Below are 21825 nucleotides of genomic sequence, written 5' to 3'. Positions count from 1 at the left end.
GGCAACACTTCTGTTGTGAGGAGGATCGAGCATCTCCGGGCCAGAAACTGCTCTCCACGGGGCTACTCTGATTTTCATTTTTTAGCGAGTTTTTTTTTTCTCCATTTGAAAAACTGGTGAAGATGGGTAAAGATTATTATAAGACGCTGGGGATCTCTAAAGGAGCTACGGACGATGATATAAAGAAAGCTTACAGAAAACAGGCGCTGAAATGGCACCCGGACAAAAACAAGTCTGCAAACGCCGATGAGAAATTTAAGGAGATCGCTGAAGCATACGAAGTACTGAGCGACCCTAAGAAAAGGGAGATTTATGATCAGTATGGAGAGGAAGGTAACGTTCACGCCGTTTCATGTCTTTTCTCTCAGTGTGTTGCCAGATTGGATGTCAAAAACCCCCTTCAAGTCTCGGTATTCCTGTGGTTAGCTGGGCCAAAAGCACATTTGGATTTAATTTGAGTCCATCAGTGTGAGGGGAAAACCACCAGTGGGCCCAGAAACATCTGTTCGGCAGACCACTGTACCACAGATCCCTGCAGATATTGAATAATTAGAATCATAAGTCTTTTTTTTAAATAAAAATGACCCACAGCTTTATTCTGCACCCATTTTTGAAGCATGAAGCGCTTTATTCTTGTCCCTCTTTCAATTGTTTTACTTTTTAAATATTGTTTTTCAATAACTCGCTGCACCACTTTTATTTCATGACGTCAAAGGGTGATGACAAACTGCTGAATATCAGGTATGGATGCTGACATTGAAGAACAAATCTGCCTGAGTCAGAAGATGACTCATGTCTTAAATGGGTCTGGAAATGTCTTTCCATCATTAAAGAGCGATATTGTACAATTTTCACAAAAATAATATCGGCATCACACCACTTACACTTAAGCTACCTTTACACGCCAAATTTTTAGCCTCGATCAAGGGTTTTTAAATGCAACGAGCTGCACAGCCCTTTAAGAAAGGAATGCTTTTCCACTATTGCCATGGTTACCACAGAAGTGTGGATGGAGGAAGAAGAGCAACCTACTGTGTGGTTTTGACACCGTCACCTTTCAAAGATCCAGATAACTGCTTTGAGACGTGTGAGATTTTAAATGAAGGAGGATTACATTCAGCTAAATCTTTAAGTTTGAACATTTTTGAAGTTGCTTTACATATTTTTCCTTTATACCATCATTAACCCTTTAAAACCTGAGGCGTCGCTGGTGACACTTAAACAAAAAATCTTTAACGTACTGTAACTTTTCAAGTGTTAACACAATCATTCCAGCAGATTCTGAAGGAGAATAGCGGCTTGTCAGGAATTATCTCAGTAAAAGCAAAAGTATGTGTTTTTTTTCATAATTTAGTCTTATCAAAAAGTAACTCACAAGCAGTCACTTTATAATCAACCTGGCAGGAGAAAAGGGGCTTAAGTGGGTGAAGAAATTTTGAATTTCCCATGCATAAAACATGCAGCTTGATGAAAAATCTGAGCGCTCTAAAGCTTTCCTCCTCATCAACTTTACTGGAGACTGCACATTCTTTGGTGTCAAAGTCCAGATTTTGTGATTAAGCTATGAGATAACTGTTAAAAGAAAAAGCAAAAAGGTTATGTAAAATCATACGAATGTCCACAGATGACCTTTAAAACTCTCAGAATAACATTTTGTGACTAAACCCAGCTGATGTGTGATTTGTTGCACCCTCACATTTGCAGTGTCTTTGTCACAAACGGGCAGACGGTTGGATCCAAGTCCAGCAGGTTTATTTGGCACAGACGGGAAGAACAGGAGGGAAGTACAGCTTAAAGTCCACAAAGCTAAATCGGGGTCAGGCAGGCAGAGGCCAAACACGAGCATGAGGGCATCAGAAAACCAGGCGATCAGGGTCCAGTCGTGGGTCGGGGCAAGCGGCAAACAATTAGAGTGGAAGACGAAGTAGGGACAGACGAAACGGAAGATCAGGCTAGGATACGAACACTCAGGCAGAGTGGCACAAACGAGAGTTCACAACTAAACACTGCTGGGAGTGATTGCCGATTGAAAACGGCTGTGGGGCTTCTGGGAGTGACAGCAGGGGCTGATGGGAAGTGTAGTGTAGAGACCCAGGAAGTGCTAGAACTCAGGTGATGGATTCCGCTTATGGCTAAAGGGGAGACAGGAGACTGATTCATGACAGTGTTGTGATCATTGACTGTATAAGTAGGAACTGGACCCCTCCCTTTTCATGTTCCAAACAGGAAGTACCAAGAAGGCCAAAGTCCCATAGACTTCCATTGAGAAATGGACAGTTATTTCTCATTCATTTTATTTGTCAGAATAACCATTCTTGCTCTGATGCTTCCTTCTTAGCACATTCTTTCTAATCTATTTTTTTAAAGATATTTTTTCTTTATGGCTAGTTATTCAAGTTGATAACTGACCAATCAGATGCCTCAGTAAAAGCATGTGGGGTGTGGCCTTCAAACAAGGCAGAACAAGCTCACTCGTAATTGGTGACTGCAGTTCCTTTAAAAACGTGACTTAGCGTGATTTGGACCAATCGTTGTTGAGGGGCCGCAATTGGTTGCAATAGGAAATTAGACGTATGAGGAAGTGACGGCGAAGACTCTGGTCTGATTTTATTTCCTATTGGGGACCTCAGCACTTTCTATGTATAGTTCGTACTTATACAGTCAATGGCTGTGACACTTAATTACCTCTGGTTCATGATACTGATTCCTTTCTTGTGTTGTCCATCAGGTCTGAAGGGTGGAAGTGCTCCCACTGGTGATGGACAGGGCACCAACTTCACCTACACCTTCCATGGAGATCCTCATGCCACCTTTGCCACTTTCTTTGGCGGCTCCAACCCGTTTGAGATGTTCTTTGGGCGCAAAGCCAACGGGCGAGATGACGAGGACATGGACGTGGATGGAAACGACCCCTTCGGCTCCTTCACCGGCTTCAACATGAACGGCTTCCCGCGGGACGGCCACGTGGGCCTCGGAGGGCAGCAGCGCCGGAAGCAAGACCCTCCCATTGTGCACGAGCTGAGGGTCACCCTGGAGGAAGTCTTCCACGGCTGCACCAAGAGAATGAAAATCTCCCGCAAAAGGCTGAACCCAGATGGCAGGACCATGCGCACCGAGGATAAGATCCTCACCATTGAGATCAAGAGAGGCTGGAAGGAGGGAACGAAGATCACATTCCCACGGGAAGGCGACGAGTCGCCCAACACCATTCCTGCTGACATCGTCTTCGTCATCAAGGACAAACCTCATCCGCACTTCAGGCGAGAAGGATCCAACATCGTGTATCCTGTTCGTGTGAGCTTAAGACAGGTGAGCTAGCTAGTTCAGACCAAATAGAGGCTGGGACATGCAGATTTCACATATCGGTGAGTTTCTGAACAAGTTCACTTTTAGTGGGGAACACAGCTTTACAATCAATAAACTGGAGGAAGTCTGCCTCAAACCCCGGACAGCACAGTCATCCTGAATGAACATAGTACTGATCTACACACACTTATGCAACATCATCGACATCGAGGAGAGGGATCTTCACGACCCTAGCGAGGCGACGGTCGCCCACGTGCAAGATGTACTTTTCTGGTTCCTCCCACTCTTCTCGGCTCTCAGTGAGAAATTTCACAGCCTCGTCTCTGAATGTCTGATCGCTGCACGCTAACCACACAAAATCAGCGGTGTGAGAGCCCATGCCCGTAGAGAAACCCAACAAAAATAACTCTTAACAAAGACAGTGAAACGGAAAAACGAGACAAGAGTTTCAGGTAATTTCTTTGTCAGAAGAGTTCTTCAAAAGTTTTTATCAGAATAAGAAACAAAAAAAGATCAGGTGGTTCAGAGCAGATAAATGACCTGATGATAATACATGAGTTTAGTGCTGGGATGTGTGCATCAAAATGCGTGGCGGCATAATCACATAAGGGTAATCGTGACTGCCTGATCAGACAACTCGGACTCACTCATCTCACAGGTTGGGAGTGCAGCACTCACACTTGGACCTTTGTGTCCAGACTAGCGGAGGAGACAGATTTCCATCAAGTTCCCGTGAGAAACAGCTCTCCACAAATAACATCTGATGATGGAGAAGCTTCAAGATGCTTGAGAAATGTTAGATCACAGCTTTGTCACAGTTACACACTGCAGATCAGTACAAGTGATATTACAGATAAAACGAGCAGAAGAGGGGACATATTAAATACATATCTGCTTTGGAAGATGACTTTTGCAGGTCTGAAGTGATTATGATAAAGAAGAACTGAGTCATACCTCAACAGTTTCCTGCTTCAGTCTAAAAATATATCATTTAATAAGGCTTTCAGCTGCTATGACTCCACAAAACCAAACCAGAGCAGCATGATTTGACTCCACCATCATTATTTTAGCCCACATTCCTGTCATCTAGCATTTCCTCTACGTTAAGTCCCACTCCAATCATCTTTTGGTCTGTTGCAAAAGTATTCCCAGTGGTCTTTTAATTATACTGTAGTTATGCTGTTTTTAGACAATATTTTGTAGTTTTTTTAGGTCATAGTTTTCTATAGTTGTGGGGGGGGGCAGGACCACAGGATCACTCCGCGCCATTGCTCAGAAATGTTAGCCTGTTGCTAAAATAGAAGCTAAACTCTAAATTACCCTAAACATCAGTAGATAACAAATTAGCCAAAAACGTTAGCATGTACTCAAATATTAGCTAAACTCCAAATTGGCATTAAAAAACCTCAGTAGATTCCAGATTAGCCACAAAAAAAATGTCACATTGCTTTAAGAAATAGCTTACATCTAAAATAGCCCAAAATTCCTCAGTAAACTAAATGTGTCAAAAAATTTAGCCTGAGAAGAGAAACTCTATAAATTAGCGTAAAAACCCCAGTAGATAACAAATTAGCCAAAAACATTAGCATGTTACTAAAATAGAAGCTAATCTCTAAATTAGCCTAAAAAACGCTAAAACAAATTAGCCAAAAACGCTAGCATGTTGCTAAAATATTAGGCAAACTCCTTTTTTTTAAATTACTCTAAAAGATGAAAACATAGCCCATGAATAATTAAAGGTTTGTTGCTAATCGACTTAACATGGGGTCTATTTTGCTCAATATTTCAAAAACTATAAAGTTTATGAATACCAAAAATACAAGCAGTAATGTCCTGAACAAGCTGAACGTTTTGATAGCAAGATTGCTGAAAGTGTGATTGAGTTTTACGTGTCAAAAAATGTACGGAAAGGTGCAGGAGAAACACAATAGTGTGAATGCTAGCTAAGCAATCACATAATAGGAGGTTGAAGGTTAAAATAGAGTAGTCTCCAAAAAGTAGGGAAAAAAAACACATCAATTGCTAGATTATCATAAGAAAAAAAAATTAATCAGTCAAAATGTGTTATGCATCGAGAGATTGTGTATACATTTACTATTTCGTGCAGTCTTTTGACACAAACTCTTCAAGTGTAAGTGGGTTGTTGTTTTGAAATAAGCCAAATTTTAAGTTGCAATTAAAACAAAAGTTTTAGGTCAATAAGCTCTTAGAAGATTTATTTTCTACATTTCTCCTTTTTTATTTACTGTAATATTTTTTCAATAAATCATTGTTTACACAGTTTCAGATGATGCTGACAAAGAGTATAGTTTAGAGTCAGGATAACATGCATGTACTGTTATTGTTGTATTGAAGTTACACCAATCACATTAAAAGCACGAGTCTAGATGATCACCTGTGTGTTTCTGCTCTCTAACCGTCGTTTTGTTTCCTTTCCAGTCTTTGTGTGGATGCTCGGTTACCGTGTCAACAATAGACGGGAAGACGTGCAACATGAAAATCACGGATGTAATCAAACCAGGCCTGAGAAAAACGGTGACGGGACAGGGTCTCCCTCTGCCCAAAAACCCAGAGCAGAGAGGTGACCTAGTGGTGGAGTTTGACGTGAACTTTCCGGATGCGTTGCCTGGCAACGCCAAGGACGTCCTGAAGCGGCACTTACCTGCTTAGCACGAGGCAGTGGCGTGAAGGTGCTCAGACGCCGAGAAGAGACGGTACGCAGACGGACCCCCAACAGATGAATGTGCAATTTCTATTTTTGAGCTTTTTTAACTGTCATGCATGCTGCCAAACGGATACAAGTGCAATGAAGGACTGTTATGTAGTGGTTAGATGTAAGCGCGCCTTTGCCGCAGTCACAGCAGATGACAACATTTGGTTGCAAAAAAATATTTGCCAAAAAAAACTTAAAACCTTCCAGAACTCCTGGAAGAAAATGATTGCCAAACGAAACATTTTTCTCTCATTCTTACAGATCCAGTGACACTTTTTAAATCGTCTTTAGTGTTTTATTTTGATGGATTCTGAAGCTCTCTTAGTATTTGTGTGAAAGATATCTAAGAGGAAAACGGCTGCATCGTAGGCAAAGATGATTCTTTGTTGTTTTAGTCATGGAGTAGAAGCTTCTGCAGATTCCTCCTCCATGAAATAAAGTGTATTAACTGTACTTGATTTAGCATTGCTTATACTCTTTGTATTCTTTGTAGTTTGTGTAGCATTACTCCAAAAAAGGAAAAATGACTTCATGAAAACTGTTTCTTCACAGCAGCAGGAGAATCCTAAATGAGATCTATTTTGATAGCTTACTGTGAATATTTTGTTGTTGGTAACCACATATGTACATTTTGGATATGCAAATATCAGAATAAAAAAAAACTACTGTTACAGGAAGGGCTGTGATGACATAATTATGACTGTGTAAATATAGCTGTCTGCTCTAAGCTGCTTAGCGTCAGCTTCTGACACGGGAGGCTTCTGTCCCACCAGGGGACGCCACTTCACCCATCACAGTGTGGGGTCTGGAGACCCTGGAGGGGCCTTTTGTGAAGGAGGCACCGGTGACGTCTAATATTTGCATCACATGGTGTCCCTGGTGTATCGATGGCTGTGCTTCTGCGTGTGCTGAAGATTTTTACCAACGCTGAGTCACTCTTACCTGAGGAGGGGGCGGGGCAGGAACCCTCCACTTCAAATAACTGCACGATAATCTTTTAGATAAGATCATCAGTGGATTTTAAAATGATGATTGATGACTTCATTTGTTTTAAAAACATTAATTATTAACTTCAATCTATAAAAGATAGATACAGCAAGTGAAACAAACACGGTGATTCTGATGGTCTAATCTGTAGTGAGTTTGAGCCAGAATTGAGAAAAAAAGTCTATTTTAATTGTCAAAATTAGTCAGAATTGTGGGGAAAAAAAACTTTCAGACAAAAAAATTGAAATTCTACAGAAAAAGTAAAAATACTGGAATAAAAGCAGAACATTCTCAGAAAACTTTTGAGAAAAAAACTAAAAAAAATTAAATTAAATGAAAAAAATGTAATAAAAAAGTTGGATTTCCGTCTGAATCTGTTTATGGTGACATGGCACTTATGGCAAAAGGCAAAAGTAACAATAATTTATCATTTTATTTTCTACCATATTTAGTCAATACATTAAAATTATTATTTCTTGGAGGGACAGTTAGTTTCCCCCCTGAAGCCTCTTGAAAACTGCTAGAAAAAAGTATTACTTGAAGTTAATTTCTTATACTTGGGTATAGGTATAGCAAGTATAGACCATGTAGTGGAAGTACACTGAATGAATACTTCTTCAGAGTAAATTGGAACGTTTTAAGTTCATGATATATAGATAAATAAAAAGTGAACTTTAACTCACTTTTAGCAACCTCTACCACTAAAAGAGACATTTGGTTCAGTTTCTTACAGACTAAAATCCAGCAAGAGCCAGAAAGTCCCATTTTATTGTTTAGAAAAAATGCAATATTTATGTTTTTGTGCAATAAAAAATTATTAAAGAAAAGTATATTTAAAAAATGTTAATACAGTATTTAATTACAACACTGTCTATATGTTTCTATAACTGTTTGACAACAGGACACACAAGTTCCTTTCAAAGTAAAATACACCAATTAAGATCCTGATGCAGCAGCTGAGTAACTTCAAAATAAAATGCAAGATAGTCAAACGTGATCTTTTTTATTATTAGGATTTTAGCGCATCATCTTTCTCCTTTTACTGTCAAATATAAACGACATTGAATTAGAATCCAGTTATTAAAACAAAATTCACAACATTAAAAATAAAACAGCTTTTATTCTAATTTTTAAAGATGTGAGGCACAAAACACATAATTCTGACTCATTTAAACTGCATTTGTTTGAAGTTTTAACCACTTCAGTGTAATTTACCAAACAATAATGGTTGTAGAAACTATAATTTGAATTACTTTAAAAAACACACATATAAATTACATTTCTGACAGTAAATTAAACTTTTTGCCTTTATTCTGCTTTGTAGTTTGACATATTAAAAACCTAAACAGAAATGGCAAAACTTAACAAACTAATTGATTATTTGGATCATTAGTATTTTCGTTTAAAGCTTAAGAGCCACAATAAAGGGATATAAGGTCGCAGGTTGCAGACCCCTGGTACAGACTATGATCACCAAACACTAAAACATCTGCATCAAATTCAGACAAGTCCTTCTTGCTATTCTGTCCTCTGGATCAAACACGTGTTGTTGTTGTTGTTGTTGTGGTTGTTTGTGGATGAGGGGGGGCTCAGTGAAGGTGCGCGGCGCGCAGGTGCACGGAGGCCTCTGATCCCGTCCCACTGCGCCTGCGCATCACAACACGCTGACAGACAAACAGAGGAGCTATTGTTAGTCGAGGAGCCGCAGCAGGTTGTGAGGAGCTTTATCCCACACGCCACTTTCTACACCCTCCTCTCACGAGCCGGGGCTCCGCCGGAAAACAGCGGCTCTCACGCCGACAGAGGACGGAAAGGAGAGGAGGACCGACACCGAGGAGGAGGAGGAGGAGGAGGAAGAGGACAGGAGGAGTCTCGGAGCTCAACAGGTCAATGTGAGAGCAGCGTCCCGGACTTTTCTAACTACCGAGAAGAGGGAAGACAGACGCCACAGAGATGCCGCTGGGACCGTGGAGGAAGAAGAACAAGGCCAAGGAGCACTTGGTGGAGCACGAGGAGGTCGGCGGCGGGCACGCGGGCGCCGGGAGTCTGGGCAAGTCGTCGGTGAACGGCGCGGGGCTGCCGCCTCCACCTGCCAACCTGCGGCCCAAACTGGTCTTCCACACGCAGCTCGCGCACGGAAGCCCCACGGGGAGGATTGAGGGATTTACCAACATCAAGGAGCTGTACGCCAAGATCGCAGACGCCTTCAACATAAGCCCACCTCAGGTGAGATGTACCTGTCCCACAGCGGGAGGGGGAGGGGAGGGGGGTTACACCTGCTGTAACGTTCTCACTTTGACCTGTAGTCGTGTTTTTTATGCAGATTAGAAGATAAGTAAATAGGATAATAAAAGTATAAAGATTTTCTGGAATAGTTTTAACATCTTTGGTGTTATTATCAATTAATTAAAAGTTCCAAAAACATTTTGGACGTTAAATGGACTGATTTGAGTTATTTTTGTGTCTTTAAAAACAACATTTTTATTGTTTATTTCAAATCTTTAAGCGTTCAATAAGTTAGTGCATTAAAGGCTTGAGGTAAACAGTTTTTAAGTGGATTTTGTGGGAGCTTAGTCTCGTGTTTGTCTCTAAAAGTCAGCTTTGTGTCATGTTCCTTAAGACACACCCTGTAAACTCTTTACCGGAACTTCACCTTTGGCCTTGCTAGACTGACAAGAGTCCACGTCTATTGTACCTGTGTGACTGAAGGGCTGACACCAGCGTTTGTGTCCGGGACAATTTATGGGAGTCGCTCACAAAAACCCTTCCAAAGGCAGAAAATGGAAAAAATGTGATTTATTTTTCTTCTTCTTCTTCCACCTGCTGGAAACAAAAGCAGCTTCTTTTGTGAGTGAATCCTTTCACAGGCAGTCATGGGTGACACGCTCGGAAGATGAGTTTTCTTCTTGGTTTGAAGCTCAGACATGAGTTGCTTCATTCAGACATTGGCCCGGTGAGATTCATTGACCATGAATCACACAGAGCTTCACGCACAGATCGGTAAATGTTGACATGTACGGTTTCTAATCTCAATTTTTGTTATGGCAGCCATCTTTTCAGTCTCATTAAAATTCCTGCCTGAACTTGCTCATTGAAGCTGTCAAACAGCTTTTTGTCCTTTTTCATAATGGTTATAATGACGCCTGTTTTACTAGGATTTGTTCCCGTGGAAGTTTTATTTTCACCTTTTCAGGATCTCTGAGACAAATGTAGAGTTCAGGCCTTTCCAAAGAAAGCACCGTCATGCATAGTGAAAATAGATAAACTCCTGTTTGGGTCGAGCTGTATTTCTTGCTCAACAGGAAGTAGAGTGAAATTACTGACTTAATGTCAACATAACAATCCGTCAAAGCAGTTATTTCTCTGAAATCTTAAATTTTATTCTCTAAAATGTGAACTTTTGATCAGTGTAGTTTTGTTCAGCCGTCATTCTTCAAAGCGTCACACTCATCTATTCACAAGAATGTTGCAGATAAATCAGGGACAAGGACATCACACAGACGGAGTGGCGGAGTTTGACGCGATAACGTTCATTGTTGCACATTGGGAGTCCCTGACATCCGGCCCGGTGGGCACGGCCCCAAATCTAACCAGATAACTGGTCCCAGGCCCTGCCACATCATCCCAGAGGACCCCAGGAAGCAGATCTGCCCACGGCCTCCTCCCTTCATAAACACCACCAAACCTCGCTGTGTTCAGGACTGAACTCGACCCCATTTCACATTTCCAAAGTCCCTGTAAGGTTAGAGAGACAGGACAGATCCTCTGAGGAGGTTGAAGTAAAACAGAAACAGATTTAGGAGCTTCTGAGTATTGATCTGTCAAGTCTTTAAGTGCTGAGATCTCCATACCTTCATTACTTTGGCACAAACCTTTTATCTAACCTGGTGCCCTGGAATTGAACCTCAGACCAGTTGTCTGGAGGAAAAAAACTCTTAGTGAAATATTTCCCATGTCAGAGATCTTTAAAACACGACAAGAAAGATTATTAATGGAGAAATCTAAAGAGTTGTTCAGTAGCGATGGATGAAGAAAGGGAAATGTTTGTGGTCCTGTCTACATGTTCTCCTCTTGCTTTGTGGAGGAAGAGTGTGTGGGATGTGAAGGACTTCTTCCTCTGTAGAGAATCTGCTGCATGTTTTGACCTGAGAAAGTGTCAGAAAAACTCTCATTAATATGACTCAAGGACTCGTCTTGAAGAAGCTCAGAGGGTCAGAGGTGTTTCAGAGAGAGAGTGGGCATCTCTATTCAGACGCAGATAAATGCTTAAGACTGTTTTGTACCTGGATCTGGTGGGTGAAAAAAGATTCTGTGATTATAAGTGAAACATGGATATTACTAGAGCTGGGTTGATAAAATCGTTTCATCGATTTGAATTGATTTAAGCTTAATAGATCAATAATCGATTAATAAAAATAGAGATTGATTTAGCACATAAAGCTAAAGTCCTCTAGCTTGATGCTAACGTTTAATGGAATTTCCCATAGGACAGCTAATGCTAACGCTTGGTCAACCTAAACATACATTACTGACTAAATAAACATCTTTATAAACTCACAGGCATGAATTTTCCAAACTATTTTAAGGAAATATTTAAAAGTAACTATTTGTGGTCTAAAACACAGTTTTTTGCTCATACTTTCTTCTTCTTCTGAAATAAGCTTTATGCTGCAGTGCGATCGCCACCTAGTGGCCAAACTGAAACGTCCTCCAGGAGAAGCAGAACAATGTTTCCAATGTTAAAGATTTGAACATTTTTGTTAGAACTTCTCCTTTAGAGAATCTGTAACACTGGATGATATTAACAATCTCATTATTTTACTATAACATTTCTCAGTATGTGAACTGGATCTGATTAATATAAATAGATTCAAAACGTAGAGTAGATTATTAATGTATTTCTTAACAAATGTGTCTAAATGTGGAAATTGTGTAAAAACTCAAAATTGAATCAAATTGAATTGAGAGGATCGAAAGAACCGAAAAAAAAAAAACTGGAATCGTATCGATCCAGGCTCTTGTGAATCAAATCATTTCTGGAAATTATTATCGATACCCAGCCCTAGATATTGCTGGAAAGCTAGAGAAAATTGTCCTTCTAAGAGTCCAGCTTTGATAATGAATGAGCTTAATGAACATATGGCTACCATTTCAAAATAAAACAGGTAGTTAACCTAATTCAGCATAAGAAAGTTGCTAAAATAAAGGTGGATCTCGCAACTTGAAGGTGAACATTTTGGTCCATTCAGAGTGATTTCTCACAACTCAGGAAGTCTGAGTTCAGCCTTTAGAAAAAAAAGACACTCCTTTGTATTTATGTTTCTATTAGAATAAATATAAATAAAACATTGTTTGCTTGACATAAATAAACCTAAAATAGGTCTTTTTTTAAAATTTAAAATAGTTTATAACTTTTGCCACAGGTTCACAGGACTTCTTTCCAAAATAAAAGACACACTTTGTCACATAGGATCATCTCAATCCAGCAGATGTTGTAGTTGGTAGGGTGATGTCAGCAGTTAATTAAAAAAAAAAAAAAACATTCAATTTATATTGCTGTTCTGCCAGAAGCCTTTTTTTTTATTTTAACACCAGTAGATTGTAGACATTAAACATGACATTATATGTGTGCATATGTGATGACAAAATTAATTCAATTTAATCGTTAGTAAATGAGAATAAGAAAAGAAAACACAAACAAAAAAACGATTATAACATAAACTAATTAAACAACATAAAATAAAAATGTATAATGTATATAAATAAAAAGGAAAGAAATTCTAACTGTACTCAAAAATCTAAATTAAATTTTAAGGCATCAATACATAAATAATCCAACAAAGATCATCCATAAATTAAAGGATGAGGAAAAATCACATCATGACAAACATTTTAAAAGTTTTGTGGCATTCTTAATTTTTGTTTTTTTTAAAGATTTACAAAAAAAGGTGAAGCTCCTTTTTAAAAAACAAAAAGTTGCAACTCTCTTTCAAAAATCAACGTTTGTGAACAAAAATGTATCAAAAATAACAAAATAGTTGAATAAAAGCTGAATTTTCTCTCTTGTCAATACAACCAAATTGAATATTGGAATACGTGAATTATGGAATTATATTTTTTGTTGAAATCCATGTATATAAATCTCCCCAAAAATTGCTAACCACATTACAATCATAAAATAGATGCTTTTGGGTTATTTTTACCATCTGACATATATTATCTTGAATATTGAACCTTCATCCATCCATCCATCTTCTTTACCGCTTCTTCCCTTTCGGGGTCGCGGGGTGCCGGAGCTTATCCCGGGTACTGAAGGGCGAAGGCGGGGTACACCCTGGACAGGTCGCCAGTCTGTCGCAGGGCCTCAATCACACACCCATTCACTCTCACATTCACACCTAGGGGCAATTTAGAGTCACCAATTAACCTATGAAGCATGTTTTTGGACGGTGGGAGGAAGCCGGAGTCCCCGGTGAAAACCCACGCATGCACGGGGAGAACATGCAAACTCCACACAGAAAGGTCCCAGCCGGGATTCGAACCGGGGCCTTCTCGCTGTGAGGCGAGAGCGCTAACCACTGCACCACCGTGCAGCCCCAATATTGAACCTTAAATGTAAAAATTCTTTACAAGAATTAAATTTCTGTTAAAAATGTGTAAAGCTATCTAGCAAAACTTAAGTCTGAGCTACTTAATTTCTCTTTACCATATTTTGAAAACTATAAGGTGCACTGAAAACTCTTGAATTTGTCCAAAAATAGAAAATCTGCCTTAAAATCCGGCATGAATTCCGGTTGGGCTTACTGATCTGGAATTGATTATTTGTGGTATATCCTTCAGAAATCTGTCCAAATGTTTTAGTTCGATTTAAAAACCTCACTGCTTGATGGATTGTTGGAGCATCATGGGTAATGTTAGGAGCCTCACCGACTGATACATACTGTGCTTTAGCTCCCCTTTGTTCTTTTTACTTATACGTACTTATGTTTTCCTTTACAGTTACTTTTTAAGATTATAGACATTTGATCTTTTTTAAACTAGAGAGCCACCGTGGAGGGGTCAAAGAGCCCCATGTGGCTCCATAGACCCCTGGACTAGGTGAAGTAAAACCTAAGGATGGAAAATGAATTCAAACCATCACATGCAGTCTGTAATCTCAGCTCCTTTCAGACTCTACTGTCGTTCCTCGCTGAGCGTTACATGTCGTTATTGTACCTTTGTGCCAATTAAGGCAAAATAAGTGTTTCTTTTTTAACTTCTATTTTTTGTTTTAAGCTAGAGGTACATTAATGGTCTTTTAAAGCTCCCTCTGATATTTAGCAGAGACTAAAGCACGTTTGAGGTTTGCATGGTCCTGGATGAGTGGAAGAAGATGGATGGATGGATGGATTGTCTACCTTTTAGTTATTGAAAACACTATTGAGAAATGTGGTGATATTATTTACCTTTTAATGGTACAAGAGAAAGCTCATTTGCTTATTCATTAGGTAGTTAGTAGTGGTTTAGTGTTAGTTCTCATCTTACCTTAAAGATCCTTTTTATTGCCATTTTTTTGAATGCAGCTTTTGTGAAAGCATCAGCTCCTCAGACTCTAAAGCTTTAAGCAGCGGCAGCACAGAGGACGTCAGGATTTTCTCCTAATCGGTGTGGCATGCAGCCGTATGGAGATAAAGCTGAGGGTCTTTAACAATGTTCTGCTGGAGTCTGCTAGAGTTTGAGATGTGCTTCTGTGACAGTGCCTGAAGGCTCATGGGAGCATTTACATCTATTTCCCTACTGTTTGAATATTTTACATGAAAGAGCCACAGAACCTGTTGTTGCAGGGAGTTGTCCTTTAATGCACTCAAGTATGTTTTTAACCAGGAATCCCTGGAGATGCGTCCTGCTGGGTGGGTCTGCTTTGTTTGCTGCCTCATGTTTGTGGTGTAACTTGTGAAAGCAATCCTGCCCTGACAGCGTATGGCAACCAAATTCGCTAACTTTACATTTTACAGATACGGATTAGGATTATTTTGTCTGAATTTGCCTTCAAACGTTGGATTTGATGCAAAGTATGTATTATTGGAGTTTAACGTCATGATGACTCACGTCAATGAAAATCATGTATTTGTTGTTATAACCATTTTCTTGTGGCATTTTTTTACTCATGTTTGCACTGAGTGATGACCGCTAAGAACCAGGTTGAATGTTAAAATCTAGGAGCCATTTTCAGAGCTTCCAGAGACCTCTCTGGTCATCACCTGAACCTGCACCAAGCTTCCCACCAACCTGCCGAACAATCTGGTACAACCTGAAATGTACCAGTTCCATCCATCTATCAGAGCGTCTGCTGCTCCTGCTTTGTCCTGTGTGGGGTCCTGGGAGGTTGCTGGAGCCAATCCCTGCTGCTGCAGGGTATAAGTGGGGGCTCACACTTTGGACAGGAATGATGGAGACAGAAAAAGCTTCACATCCTTGGTGTGGTAAATGAATGCTGAAGCTGATGCTGATCGTTGTGATTTCCTGTTTCAAACCCTCCACATTACACAGAGCTTACATCAGCATTCCTGTTAACCATTAAAGATGCTCAACCCAGCGGAAACATTTGATCAACAGCGCCGGGACACAAGGTTGCTCTGAGCTCCTCTCCAGGGCTCTGTCTCACACAGATTCTTGTTTTTATTATTTTCAGTATGTAATAGAATAAAGCCCTTTTAAGGTTTTCAAGTATGTTTAAAAGTGTTTAAGGAGTAAAAGAAACAAAGTGTTCATTTTTATGTTCAGAGACATGTTGGTGAGTAATTAGGTGCTGTTACATCAGAAATCGGAGGAGGAGAGTGCTGCCTCACACCTCTAAAACGTGCTTTCTGCTCTATTTGTTTGAGATTTTAACCAAAAAAAATCTGTTTAGGTTTCTGAAAACTCAAGCTAAACCAAATGGAGCCTCTCCATCAAACTGCATGCAAGGTCCTTTGCTGCTGAAAGCTTTATATCCCCTCCTTAATTTTTCTGAGCCTCTCGTGTGTCATTAGAGGAGCCATTCAAGAGGCTGTCATTTGTCTGCAGCTCAGTTGCCAAAGAAACAGGTTTCCTGAGCTTTTAGCCAACAGTGTTTTAATGGCAGGCACACTTCAGAAGGAGGAGAGGCTGCGTTACCCGGCATCGCCGTGTTCCACTCAGAAAAAGCTGAAGTGCAGTTATGTAGCAGGAGCACGCCTGGAGATTTGCTGCAAAACTGTTGAAAAGTAATGCTGGTGTCAGTTCTACTGTCTATAACAGGAGAAAATCTGCTCATATGAGTGATGAGGATTATTCACGTCGCCAAATGTATACTGAATTTATATGATTAACCCTTTTAACCCTTTGTTGCCAGTGCTTAAACTCAAAAATCTTTAACATACTGCAACTTTTCAACCATTAAATGTGTCTAAATGTGTAAATTGTGTAAACTCAAAGTTAAATTGTATCGAATTGAGAGGATCTAAAGAATCTGGGGGGGATCCTGGTTCTTGTGAATCGAATTGTTTCTGGGAGTTATTATCGATTCCCAGCCCTATTTAGCAGTGGTGGTAGACTTAAGCTGGTGTGTGACATTTTGTAGATTCCTTGAACAAAAGTTTTCTCTTCCCATATTGTGTGAAATTACCAAATTTCAAACTTTGCCTCAAAATGGTCAAAGCCGTAGGTCCTGTTGCCATCCCATAATCATTTCCAAACTTCCTTTGGATATCCCAGAAGTGTTTGGGTCTCGTTTTTTTTATTTGGAAATATTTTTTGGGAGCCCTGTAAGAGATTTTGGCCACATTCTTCTTCTTTTTTTTTAAGGTTTGTTCAGTATGTTAAAAATCTGTTTTCACTGTACTGGTTATGTGCAGATTTTTGAGTGTGTGGCGGGGATAAAATATTTGCTCTAAGGCACAGTATGAAGGGAAAAGTGTGAAAACAATCTGGTTCAGGAACCTCGCAGCACAGAACACTAAAATGAAAGGTTTCAGTTCTGTTGTAGTTCCTTGAAAACATGCTAAGCTCCTCTAACTGGCTTTGTAGAATAGGTGACTCATTAACCCCCATTTACGCAATATCATGAAGTAGTTGTCAGCTCTGTGTACTGTAGAGTTTTCCTCTAAATCTCTGGCACACAGTTGCTTCAGATGCTGATAAATCAACTTCATGTAAACCCGTGTAGTGTGGCCTCTCTTCATGGCACTGCCATAGCTGTCCCAGGCAGTCTGTCGGAGAAGGCGGCCGCAGCAGCGTATCATAGCTACACCTGCCGCCTGAACGAGCCGCTCGGCAGCAGCAGAGGAGCTCTGAGAGCAGGAGAGGCAGCATAATGGAGTTTGCAGCCCTGGAAACCAGTGTAGGTGTCTACTGCTGTTCCTCCCACCTGTTGTTGGGTAATACGCTGGCCCGGGCAAAGCCAAGAAGAGGGTGAGGCATCTGTTTGGAATAAATAAAGACTCGTCAGCTCTCCACACATATCATTCCACCTCGATTTTTGTTTAGTGTTCTTGTTCTTTTCTCCACTGAGCTTCCTCCTTTATGGTCACTCCACAAGATAAACGAGGCAGCTACACATGCACAAAAACATGCTCCTTTCTGCTGGTGCACGAAAGCTTTTTCAGAACAAGTTTAAGCTCTGCTGCTACTGCTGCTGTTGTTGAATATGCTGAATAGGAATTAGACGGTAAGATTTCTCACAGCTTTGAAAACCCAAGTGAAGCTAAACCTGATAGCTCCCCCGCCTGCCCAGCTGAGTTGGCACCGAATAAATGTTTTACAACCAAACGACCTTTTCCTCCCAGGTTTCACTGTCTGCTATAGAAGGCCTCTTGTGTAAAGTTCCGCCCCGATCACGTTTCCAGACGTGTCGCTCAAAAAGTGTGGAGCCAGATTTTCACATTTCTACAGCAAGATGGAAAAATGTGTGAAAAGTTCAGACATGACGAGAGCAACACGGGAACGTGGAAGAGAAATGCACCACTCACAATAAGTTAGGGGTATTGTTATTTACATGAGTGCTTTTTCCTATTTGGTCAAATTTTTAATGACATACATACTATTCCCATTTGATATTACCAATGATGAATGAGAAGACATACTATTTTTTTAGTTTGATGTTTATTACCCCCAAAATAAAGACGATAATAAAAAAACAGCCTGAAATAACAAACATCGATCAGGTCAATAGCGCGTTTTTCCACCATTTGCTGCAATGACAGCTTAACAGTGACGTCTCATGATCCTCACTAAACTCATGATTTTGTTCTGAGGTGTTCCTCTCTTCCGCTAGTGCTACACGTACTTCTACAGATCACTTGGAGGTCCGATCATCCACTGTCTGCTTCAGCTGGACCCAGACATGCTCTGTGTGGTTCAGGTCAGAGGTCATTGCTGGTCATACCATAAGACAGTAACACTTCCTAAAGTCTGGCTGTGACATGATGTGGTGAAACATTGTCCTCCATGAACAGAAATTTGGATTTGGAGGATGATGATGGTTCTATGATGTCTCTGAGGGAAGAACCTACAGTAACTGAGCCGTCTACAACACGTGTCAAAGGCAAGGCCTGGAGGCCGGATCCGGCCGGCTAGGTGATTCCAACCACCCTGCCCGATCATTTCATATTTTTGTTATTAACGGCCCGATGTACTTGCGCTGGAAACATATTGCAACACACTCATTCTCATTACTGAATCGTCACATTTTGGCGCATGGCTAAGGACCCATCAAAAATTTACATTTTTGGTGTCCCCAGTTCATCGTTTTTTTGACGTCTAATTAAATCCTTAAAACCTTGTGGTCACAAACCGATACTGGTGTGGTACTGGGTCGTGGACCGCACCGATATCCTAACCTCAACCCAGTACCAGACAATCGGTAACGGACACAGTCACCAGACACGGACCAGGCTAGGGTTAGGGTTCTAGACTCTGTACCAGACACGGACTAGGCTAGGGTTAGGAAGACAAACGTTTGGACCCTACCCTAGGTTCTGGTTCCGGACGCGGTACTGCACGGGGACCAGGCTAGGGTTAGGGTACCGGTATCGGCCATGACCTGAAGTTCGGTCCGCATTAAAAAGTTCTGTTTTTAAAGTTTTAAAAATGTAGTTTTAGAGTGTTCAATAAATGTTTATCTTGTTCGACCCACGATCTATGGTGTGTTTTGGATTTTGGCCCCTTGTGTGATTGGGTTTGACACCCCTGGTCTACAAGAACCAAATCGGTTTGGGTCTCACTGGTGATGTCTGTCCAGACTGCTGCTCCAAAGAGAATCCTGATGACCATGTTGACCTTGGCGTATCGCTCACATCGCCTTCTGCATCAACACTGATGACTATGTTCAAGGTGACCCGACACTCATCAGTGAACAGGACTGTAGACCATTGCTGCATTGTCCAGGTCACACGGTCTTGTACTCAAACATTCATGGTGGTGTGTTGGAGTCAGTAGAATCAGCGGTATCGGGCGTCTGTCATGCCAGTCAAAGGGGAGGAGTGAAATGGTTCGTCTTTAAACCCTAGAACTCTCACATCTGGTAAACGGCCTGCAGCTGTGTGGCGTTTTCTAAACCATGTCAGAGTTCAGAGGTCCTGAGGTTCTGGTCTGTCACTGGTGGGGCTCCACTCCTGGGTCTGTCACAAACTCTGACAATATGATGAAACTTTGGTGATGACACTTTGAGACTCACCAAGTTCAACGTCCACATCTGACCTCTACTACTAACCTGAAGGCGCTATGACCAGGAGGAGCTGCTCGTCTGTCGAGTAGCATTATGTGTTCATGTCATGACTGATAAAATCAGCTTTTTAGACCAAAGAATGTTGACATTGATGGCACAATGAACTAGAACGAGGCGACAAATTGATTCAATTGATTAATTCGAATTTATTGTTCTGTTCGAGATTTCCTTTTTCCAACTCTCTGCTCCCTTGGGCTTCAGTTATTGGGAGTAAAGTTAGCTTGTTTCTCACAAAGTGCAGATGTGAGAGCATCAGCTAGCAAAGAGGAGTTTGCTCCGTGAGGCAGAAAGGGAGGGGAAAAAAGCTGGTTTTGCAACAAAAATGGCAGCCCACACACATTTTTACAGCTTGTATTTAGTTACACTTTGTGTTCCAGACAATTTCCAAAGAAAATGTTAAAGTAAAATCGTTTTTGTGAAATATGTTCCATCATAAGGGAGAAAAAAAAACTAAAATTGAATTTAGAATGAAAAATTTGATTTTATTTTTAGGGATATCGCCCAGCCCTACAATGAAAAGGTTTTTCTTTTAGAATCTTTTTATTTTGGCTCCAATAACTAAAACACACTGTAGACAACAGAATATAGAAACACTAAATAAGGTGTGTCTATCAACACAACTCCTTATCCTGATCATCTGTGACGTGAAACAAACATTGTTTACCACATCCACTGAGTTTTTCATTATATCTCTAACTTATTGTTAGTCATCTAAATACTCACTGCTAACAAACTGCTGCCTGATCATTTCTGATTATTTAAAATATTCTAACGTTATGGTTATTCAAGTTGTAAATACTTAAAACTGTGGTCATCATCATGCTTTTATTTTGTTACTTTATGAACTGATTGCCATTTTTTATGCTGTTGGATTAAATCTGTTAGTTAATATTTTTCATTTTTTCTTGTCTCTTCAGATCATGTTCTGCACTCTCAACACCCACAAGATCGACATGGAGAAGCTGCTGGGGGGCCAAATTGGTCTAGAAGATTTTATCTTTGCCCACGTTAAAGGAATCAAAAAGGAGGTTGAGGTGTTCAAATCTGAGGAGGCTCTGGGGCTCACCATCACCGACAACGGAGCCGGATATGCATTCATAAAGGTGAGCTGTCTCTGGGAAACGTCCCGAAACTGAATGTTGTTGTTCAAGTCAGGGTTGTGGGGCTAACATTAAGATAAATACCAGTCAGTTCTCTTTTCACTCACAGCAACTGAACACAAACTTAGAAAAAGTTCTTTGTATCTCACAGTTTTGATACCTGGAACAAAATATTCATATTTAATGTTTCAATCTGGTCATCTTCTGATCTATTTTTAGAAATCACTGGAGAGCTCAGAAAGACTTGGTTTTTTTTCTAGGACATAGTTTCTGCAGAACAGCAGGAGTTCATTAGAAATTCACCTGAGTTGTGGGCGGGACTGTTGGCCCAGAAGCGACCCCGCCCCCCTTCCCATCTCTGTTGCTGACAGCTTGGCGCCCGCCAGCGTGTTTTATACATAATACGTTTTTCAAACAGCGTCTGCTTCTGATTCACGACAATTTAAAGATAGAAATACTTAATACATGTCTTCCTTCATCAGAAAAATGCTACAAAAACATCATCATTTTCATCAGAGGGGGGTTAAAAAAGATTTAAGTGAACAGTTTTTCTGCGTCAGTCCTGCGGGTTACTGAGCCTTAAGAATTCAATGAAGAAGGTTGACAAAATGATGATACTCCTTCAAAAGCTACGCATTTACCTAGAGCTCAAACAGGTGTGACTGCATGTCTCTGTAAGGACATCTGTACGAGGTTTCATGCATTCTATACCAGATACTGTTGAAACTTTAGCAAAAAAAGAAAAAGAAAATTTTCTAAAAATGTCTTGAAGAATAAAAGTTTTCTCACTGGACTTTCCTGGATTTAAACTTAATGTGTAAATAGGGAAAAACAAACACATTTGATGGATCTGTGGATTTAGAAAAAGGTTAGACTAAATTATGAATTTTTGCTGCTTTAACAAAAAGTAAATCTGAAGTTATTGTTGGAACTTTTTTAAATCGATCACTATCAATGCAGACTTCAATGCAAAAGCAGTCAAACTGCTCTCATGT

General features: G+C 40.4%; 2 protein-coding genes across 2 annotated transcripts in view; both read left to right on the top strand.

Annotated features, from left to right (window-relative positions):
- The first annotated feature begins 86 nt into the window (after positions 1-86).
- Positions 87-6696, top strand: dnajb4 (DnaJ heat shock protein family (Hsp40) member B4). The gene is made up of 3 exons (XM_024281905.1): positions 87-333; positions 2729-3309; positions 5746-6696. Exons 1-3 carry the CDS (start codon positions 123-125, stop codon positions 5974-5976), a joined length of 1023 nt encoding a protein of 340 aa, XP_024137673.1. The 5' UTR covers positions 87-122; the 3' UTR covers positions 5977-6696.
- Positions 6697-8597: 1901 nt separating this feature from the next.
- The window catches only part of gipc2 (GIPC PDZ domain containing family, member 2), an 18296-nt gene continuing 5068 nt past the window's right edge, over positions 8598-21825 (top strand). Inside the window, exons 1-2 of the mRNA XM_024281943.2 lie at positions 8598-9232; positions 20648-20833. Of these exons, the coding sequence (XP_024137711.1) occupies positions 8960-9232; positions 20648-20833 (459 nt within the window). The 5' untranslated portion in view covers positions 8598-8959. The remainder of the gene's footprint in view (positions 9233-20647; positions 20834-21825) is intronic.

The sequence above is a fragment of the Oryzias melastigma genome, linkage group LG17, assembly GCF_002922805.2.
Source record: "Oryzias melastigma strain HK-1 linkage group LG17, ASM292280v2, whole genome shotgun sequence".
NCBI lineage: Eukaryota > Metazoa > Chordata > Actinopteri > Beloniformes > Adrianichthyidae > Oryzias > Oryzias melastigma.
Note: the sequence above shows the minus strand (reverse complement) of the source record. Positions and strands in the feature narration are given on the sequence as shown.